Source organism: Aptenodytes forsteri, unplaced genomic scaffold (genome assembly GCF_000699145.1).
Source record: "Aptenodytes forsteri isolate BGI_AS27 unplaced genomic scaffold, ASM69914v1 Scaffold119, whole genome shotgun sequence".
Classification (NCBI taxonomy): domain Eukaryota; kingdom Metazoa; phylum Chordata; class Aves; order Sphenisciformes; family Spheniscidae; genus Aptenodytes; species Aptenodytes forsteri.
Window position 1 is genome coordinate 2,622,370 of NW_008796165.1, and position 8,088 is coordinate 2,630,457.

At 43.7% G+C, this 8,088-nt stretch overlaps 2 protein-coding genes across 2 annotated transcripts in view; one reads left to right on the forward strand and one right to left on the reverse strand.

Moving 5' to 3' along the window:
- FAM183A (family with sequence similarity 183 member A) overlaps positions 1–3,070 on the forward strand; it is a 3,447-nt gene extending 377 nt beyond the window's left edge. The window contains exons 2-4 of the mRNA XM_009287271.2: positions 870–929; positions 1,831–1,934; positions 2,991–3,070. Coding sequence (XP_009285546.1) covers positions 870–929; positions 1,831–1,934; positions 2,991–3,056 — 230 coding nt within the window. The 3' untranslated portion in view covers positions 3,057–3,070. The remainder of the gene's footprint in view (positions 1–869; positions 930–1,830; positions 1,935–2,990) is intronic.
- Positions 3,071–3,356: 286 nt separating this feature from the next.
- On the reverse strand, positions 3,357–7,620 carry EBNA1BP2 (EBNA1 binding protein 2; the record flags this gene model as incomplete). Its single annotated transcript, XM_019474129.1, has 7 exons — positions 3,357–3,813; positions 4,167–4,338; positions 4,650–4,740; positions 4,999–5,074; positions 5,316–5,405; positions 6,723–6,846; positions 7,460–7,620. Coding segments are annotated over 7 exons (765 nt in total), but the record flags the coding sequence as incomplete, so codon positions are not given.
- Positions 7,621–8,088: the final 468 nt, after the last annotated feature.

Sequence of the window (8,088 nt, forward strand, 5' to 3'; positions counted from 1 at the left end):
GCGCGGGCGGCCCCACGGTCACAGAGAACTGGCGTGAACCCCCGAGGGCAAGACAAGCGTTGCACCGAGCCGGAGGGCGGAGGGAAGGCTGGTGGGGCCTGCCTGCGTAGAGGCAGGGGCAGGAGCAGGCCCCGGAGCGCTCAGCTGCATGTCGGAGACAAGCAGCTGCACCCAAGACTGCCAGCAGTGGCCAGTGAGAGGGGTAGTTCTGGGGGGAACAACTGATGGGCTGTTCTTCTGCCTAAGGAACCAGTCTGCACACTCAAAAGGCAGAATGGAGACATGACCAATTTGCCCAGATTAGACGGTGCCTTAGTATAAACATGTAGAAGTGAGGCAACTAGTTAGGATCTGGAACCCACGGATCCTGAGCAAACAACACAGAGCCAAGATGGCGTAGAGAGTCTCAACATTGCACCATGTTTCTTCAGCCTCTGTGTTGATTTCTACCTGCCAATTCACAGTCATAGAATATCGTAATTTCTGCTGGCACAGACGGGTGATGTGAACAGATTCACTCAGGTCTAGCTTTTACAATTAAAAAAAAACCAAACCAAAGGAAAATAATTTCCTGAAATTTGGCACTCTGCAGGCCACCACTTGGGTGGGGTGGAACTTTGCTGTGGTGAATGCAGGCAGCATCCAGTAAAGGGCCTTTAGCATGCTTAACCCCCTTCCCTTTCTAGAAAGTTGCTATTAGAACTCATTTTGTTCTGTTCACAGGCTGTTCTTCCTTTACAGCTTCAGTGAAGTAGCTGGACCCAGACTGGGGAATAATCAAAAAGAACATTTGCAATGACAGATATCCTATACCTGGCTGCGATGCTAAATTCACATTAAAGTAATTCAACTGCATCATTTCTTTCCAGTTCACACGATCACCAAGAAGCCTATGTCTTGGCATGATAATATAGAAGAGCCGGCAGATGGTAAGAAATCTCTGAACAGCTTGTGATAATTACATAAGAAAATGACTAATAAATAAGATTTAAAAATTCCAATTAGTCTAAAAGATGACATACGCAGAAACACCCCTGTGACAATAGAAGAAAGTTAAACTCATTCATGATTTTTGTTAAACGTAAGGCAGGTTTTTTTCCACTTTAAGGCCCGTTCCCGTTACTTTTCATTATCAATACAAACTTGCATTCATGCAAAATTTTGTTTTTAGTTATCCTACTATAAAATTCTGCTTAAGAATCTAAACCTCTTTCAGGGGAAAACAAAAAAAAAAATCTAGAAATACGTTTTATATATACATGTGCCCGCTGTTGCAGATTCTACCTAACCAACGCATATGGTAAACTGCTGAAATGGCTGCTGAGTCTTGCTTTAGAGCACTAATAACATGAACCCTTATAGCAACTGCTCCCTTATTTCAAACATGCCAATTTTGTCTAAAAACCTTAATGTTCACTTAAAGTTGGCCTGCTCTAGTCAAGGATTAGCGGGGGGAAAGAAAACCAGGACAGGGAAAGGCAGCAGGTCTCAGGCAACTGAGAAAGACGACAGCTAACGTGGAGCGCTGGTTGATACTAGATGCGATACAAGAAAAGTAAGATGCTGCAATACAGCAGACAGGGATGACAGAATTAACAGAACAGTATAGGCAGGCAAATCTTGAAACCTCATCGGGGTAAGTTTGAGTAGAAATGTCACCCTGCCTTCTCTTGCAAGATCATTCACAGAAGCACAGAGGTTGCCTCCAACCTTTGCTTTCCTGCTATTGCTTGGACAGCATTAGGATGTCCCATTCTAGCACACATCCACGGATGACTGGTTTTTAAACATACTTTCTTTCATTTGTATTTGTGTCTCTTAAACCAACAGCCAAGTTTCTGAATCTTATTCACCACGCAGCACTGGAGCCAACAAAGAAATATTCAGAACCACAAACTGAAAGCCAGGAAATTGGCTGGAACACAACACCTTTGGTGAGTAGGGTGCTTAAGGACTCAGCTCTTTGCAGGATTCAGAGAGGTTCAGCCCATCACACTTAAAGATATTCATGCAAGAAAATAGTTTGTGACAAACATGGAAAACAGGAATGACTAGGAATGAGCAGAGCTGTTCATGGAGAACAAGTTTTTAAAATTTACACCTAAGAGGACTCTTCACGCTGGCATAGGCTTATGAACACAGAAACAGTAGACTTCCCCTGAGAAACTTGCATGCAAAATATCTACAATGACAGTCGACCCCAAGCATATTGCCAAATGCCACATATGTAGTCACGGCTGTTTATTAAAGCATTCAGCCATGAGAAATAGCATAGTGAGCAATGTGAAGTGACATACATAAGTACTGTGAAATGTGCTGCTGTATAGTATCTTTCAAACAAATTGCAAGCAGAAGCATAAAACTAATAATCAGCTAAGTATACCCGAGGCAGAATACATCAGTGAGGATTCATATGGGGAAGTGTGAATAAACAGGAGGAAAAGAAATCTTATTAACAAGCTGAGACATCAATCATATCTGACAAACAAATAGCTGTGACGATGACTGACTTTGTAGATTAGTGTTTCGAGAAAGGCAAATGAGGGCCTAACTAATTTTGACCTGTTACAAAGAAAACTAAGATAAATAAGAAAATAAGATAGTCTTCTGCAACTTTTCATATTACACTTCAGGTGATCTAGTTACTCATAACAAGGCTAGCAACAGACATCCCAGCAGGGCTTTACGCTGTTAGATACTGGTGGTAGGATTAGGTGGCAGGAAAGAGGCGACTAAATTTGCATGCAGGGAAGTGAGTTAAATTTATAGAGTCAGGACTCATGATGCTGTTTCATACATTAAGTTTTCTTTTTTCACCAGGTTCTACCATAATGAAATGGTGAACAGTATATTCTCAAATAAGTGGTACCCTACTCGTTTGTCACTTGGACATTTCTCAGCAGCAAGAACACTGTGCATCACTCTTCTCGGGGGGGACGACTACTAATTCTAGTAAAAGCACATGACTATTAATCATTTTTCTTTCCCAGATTCACGTGGACCGTACTGATTGCAGACTCTACTTCCCACGCCGGAGAACTGAGATCACTAAATAAATGGCTGCCATGGGGCACGGGGAGGAGCAGTCTGAGAACCTACAGTAGTAGAGTGGTAAAGCCACACAACTTAGATAGAAGCAGTTAATGACATCTAGTATGTTAGGCTCTGCTTGTTATTAGGCGAGTCTGGTAGATTTCTGGCAAGAGAAGATAGTGAGAAAAGGGAAGAGAGACCCTCAGTCTGTCCAGATTTGCAGCTTGACAATAGTTACAGAAATAAACCTATTTATAAGATTGCTGCATTTGTCCCTCTGCTGTTTCCAAACCACCCGTCTACATGAATAGTCTAAAGAACACTTTAACATCTTGACAGGCTTCAGACTTCTTATTCTGACATCGACAACATGACCCAGAACTCAAGTTTACCAAGTACATGTCAACAGTAGCTGTGGAAAAAGCTGTGAGAATGAAGGCAAAAAAGGGCAGGCTTCAGCCACCATTCGTAACACAATTAAACGTGAGTTAGATACAGTTCTGTGCAAACTATTTAATGTGTTCACACACCAAAAGTTTAAGTAGAAAACAATCCTTCAACAAAACAGACAATAAGAAGAAATTAGTGATAAGGCACTAGTTTCCACTGACTTCTTTTCTTGCCACTTGGAAGCATCCAGCTTGCTCCACGGTTAGCTGCTTGATGACAGCAGAAACATATCTTGCAACACACAGAAACATAGGAACCCCACTGGGGAGCACAGTCCTCTTAGCGTGCTCGGCTCTTCATTTTCTGCCTTGCTCTCTTTCCAGGTCTCTTCTGCAAAAAAAGGACAGATTCAGATCTTTATTTTCACGTCCTCAATCTTTGTTCTAGCTCTATAGCTTGGGGAAAATACCAAGGAGAGGATATCTGTCAGTACCTCTGGAGAAGGAGGTTTTGGGACACAGGTAGCAACAAACAGTACTTGCTAACTCCCCCACTCATTTCCCTGCTCAGACACCAAACCACCATCCTCAACTCTGTCTGCAGCTGAATTACGCTCAGCTCCCAAAGACAGACATTTTCACTTCCAGATACTGGAGGGACCCATCATGTACTCGGCTCTCCCTCCCAGACCACGGCTGGCTTCCTAGCCAACCAGGATCATTTGCATGCAACATTTTACTTACATTGAGGGCTTTTTTTCCTCCTTTTCCTGCTTTTCCTGGGCCTTTGTTGTGAGCCACTTTTGACCGGAAGCTGGATACATCATTAAAACTCTCCTTTGTGTTCCACTTTGAGCCCTTCTTCTTCCCACCAAAACCAAATTTCTGATTCTTGTATCGTCTTTTGGCATTTGGTCTGAAAAACAACCGAATATCGCCTATATTCCTTTCCTCAAGAAGCTCTCGAGAAGGCACGTGTATCTGCTGATGGACTCCTATCAGCCATAGTAAACCTTTCCCCTCTTATTGAAGAGGCAGAAATTAGCACATTTCAGTCTCCGTTCCATTCTGGCCACAGTTTTCCTCCTCTCTAGGGACAGAAAGCCACCTCAGACTTATTTTAACAAACATTAACCAGAACAGCTTTCTTGTTCCACAAAATGATCCCCTAAAAGACTGAAAAAATCAGACATTCTGCATTTAAATATCTTTCTTTTCTGGTCTCACCCCTTCTTTATCCGTTGATTTGCACTGCCTTTTTTGTTCCCCTGAGACGACGTCTGCTCTTCATCTAGAAAATCCAGCTTGTCAGAGAGACCTGCAAGAGCAAAGACGTAACAATTGCTCAGCTACCACCACAGAAAATATGAATTTTCAGTCTAAGCAAGTAATAGTAACAAGTCACCCTCACTGAAGAACAGCTACTTGGGAGGATTTTCACTGCCACTGGCCAATGATTCTGCACAGCAGCAGCCTCTCAAGCTCACTGCCCAGCACCACACATCACACTACCTTACATTGCTTACACATCACTATTCCCATTACACATCTGCTCTCTTAGACAAGTTAACTTTACCTTTCTGGTATTTCTTGACTGCATTCAACATATTTTTTTTCTCCTTTTGTCTTCTCTGCAGAATCTCAGTTTGCACCTGAGATTAGAAGCAGAATGTTAGTGTTGTTCCTTGTGTCCCATACTTTTTTCTTTTTTTTTTCCTTTTCTTTTTTTTAAGGTATCCCATCTTTTGCTCTGTCTTCCTTCAAAGCAGCTAGACAGAAGACTAGACAGATTCCATATGTTTTAGCCAGCCTCCTGTGGTCTCACTTTCTAAGCTCCTCACTCAGGCTCTAGATTCTTGTCATAGGTAGGTCCCTTTTGTAGCTCCTCCTCACCTTCTTGCCATATTTTCTCATTGCACGGAGCTGTTTCGCTTTCTCAGACCTCTCCATTGCTTCCTGTTTACTCTTAAGCTTCTGTCGAATCTTATTAGGGGATAGAAAAAACAAAATTTATCAGTAATGCAAAAGAAAATATGAGAATTTTATGATTGCTGTGCAGTCCTGAAATCAATAATTATATGAACTATCAATGAGTGTAAAAAAGGAAACGTCTCTCAATCAGTTAATGCTTTATAAGGCATAATGTTCTTTCAACTCAAGGCTGGAAGAGTTATTACAGAAACTCCTGAACTGATCTGTAGCCAAAATCTGGTTAAAAAGACAAAACTCACACAGAGACAGGACAAAGTCTTATGGAATGGCTGTAACGAAACCGCTAAACAAGAGTATCTTGTCACATCTTGTCAGTCTACTCAGGTGTATGTAGAAGACTTGATAGTTTCTTTCTTGTCATTATTAAAAGTAAAGCACTGAAGAAGAGTCAACAACCCTTCCGTACCATAGAAAACATCTTTTTCGTTCCCTCCTTGTTCACAAACATTTCTATAAGGATGCCGCATTACAAAGGATTACAAAGATTTCGACACAGATCTTCTGGATTCAGTCTGTGACTCCATGAGGAGATAAAAAAACTCCGTTCTTCAAACAGAAGCCAGCAAAAGAAGGTAACAGTAATGTGCAGAATTGACTTAAACCTCAGCACAAGCTAATTATTGATCTTCATCATCTCTAGGAAGATTCTATCAGCCATCAAAACAGTGACCACGTCATACATGAACCTCAAATTAGACTCCAGCTGATGTTTGTTTAACTTATACAATGTAGTTTTTTTTCCAAAACAAAACCAAAAATTAGGGTTCCGTTTTGAACAAAGACCACGCTCAAGAAGCAAGTTCATGACATTCTTATTTCCTACACAAATCTGACCTACTACCCATGATAGATTAATTCAATAACACAGTTTAAAATCACAGAGAACCAAAACACACTGAGTATAAACAAAGGGTGATACTTAAATAGGGAAAAAGGATCACGTTAATGCCACAGTTGACTGCAAGTCTTACGCCAAAGAGCATAAACACAGCCAACTTTATAACCACTGTCACGCATATGGAGAAAAAGTCTCCATTTTTAATATTAAATACATTGAGGACAGAATATAAGTCGTGCTTTTCTACTTTACGTTGCAACTGTTATGGAAATCCCCACATTGCAGTGAAATACCTAAAGAGGAAGAAATTTCCTGCCACAAACAAAATTTCAAACACTAACATTGTCACAGGCATTTGACAAAGAGATGAAGGGAAGTATTCACAAATCACACCTCAAAGTTAATCCCTAAAACACAGGCTAAAACCAACACATAACACAGGAAAGAAAGCCATTATTCACCGCACATACCTTCTGCATCTGTTGGTCTGATTTGGCCATCTCTGCAAAGTAATCATCTGGCCTTCTAGTAGGAACTTGGAGCTTACGCAACCTAGGTAGTGCTTCCAGGACCGCTGCCTGAGCCTGACGGTAACTAGGGAGACAGCACAGCACCAGCTCCGTCACTGGGTATCGGGCATCTCACAGCGCTGACAGAAACTCTGCTCACATAAGCTAGCTGATACTGGGATCTAACAAGCATTGATCTAGAATGATACCAACATGCTGTGCCCTACAGCATTCAGTGCTACCAAAAGCAATTTAGGTGCCAGTACGATATTAATGCTTGTATCTTGTGCATATACATTTACCTAGTTCCCAGTTACAGTTTTACGTGTTGGATTATAAAAGGCAAGGCAAAACAAGAGAACTGTAATAACACCAGAACAAATCCACAAAGAAAAATCCATATCCTGTGTTAAAGACATAGTGCTGCAACCAAGGAACTCTTTAAATAAACTTTCAGCAAAGGATGGAAGTCTGCTGCGAGGACGGAAATTATTTCCAGTCACAAGACAAGTTAAGTATACTAGCATTAATTTGTAGTTATTCTGGAAAACACTCAGAGCCATCAAATGTAAAATACATGGCCCAAGAGTGCCACAGCAACAGCCAGTGTGGCAGTCTGCAGCACAGGGCAAAACACAACTCCAAGCACGCAGCAGTATGCCAAGAGCCTACAAGAAATCTCACTTTTTGACACTTACAAGCTCATCTCTCTCTGGAAATCATTCTCAGGGTCAACAGCATCTTTGTCAGAAGCACTCTGCGAGACGGGGTCCACGACCTGGCCCGAAGTCACATCCAGCCTTTCCACCCAAGCCAGCTGCTGCTTGAATTCTGACAGGCACTGCTTCAGGCCGTCCTGTGAAAGAACCACAGCTCTGCACACCACCGCACAGAACCACCCACCCCCGAGGCCGGCCCGGCCGAACACCCAGGTCACACCGTGGGCTGCTCCTCCAAGGCCACTGGGTGATACCCCAAATCAACACCGCAGTGCAGGAACGCCGGAGGCCTGCCCTGCCCCGACACCACGGCCCCAGCCCCAGCGGGGGCTCCTCTGCCCCGCACCCGGCGCCGGGGGACGCGGGCCCCGGCCCGGGGTTTCCCCCCGAGGCCGGCCCGGCCGAACACCCAGGTCACACCGTGGGCTGCTCCTCCAAGGCCACTGGGTGATACCCCAAATCAACACCGCAGTGCAGGAACGCCGGAGGCCTGCCCTGCCCCGACACCACGGCCCCAGCCCCAGCGGGGGCTCCTCTGCCCCGCACCCGGCGCCGGGGGACGCGGGCCCCGGCCCGGGGTTTCCGCCCCGGGAAGGCCCCGCCCCGCT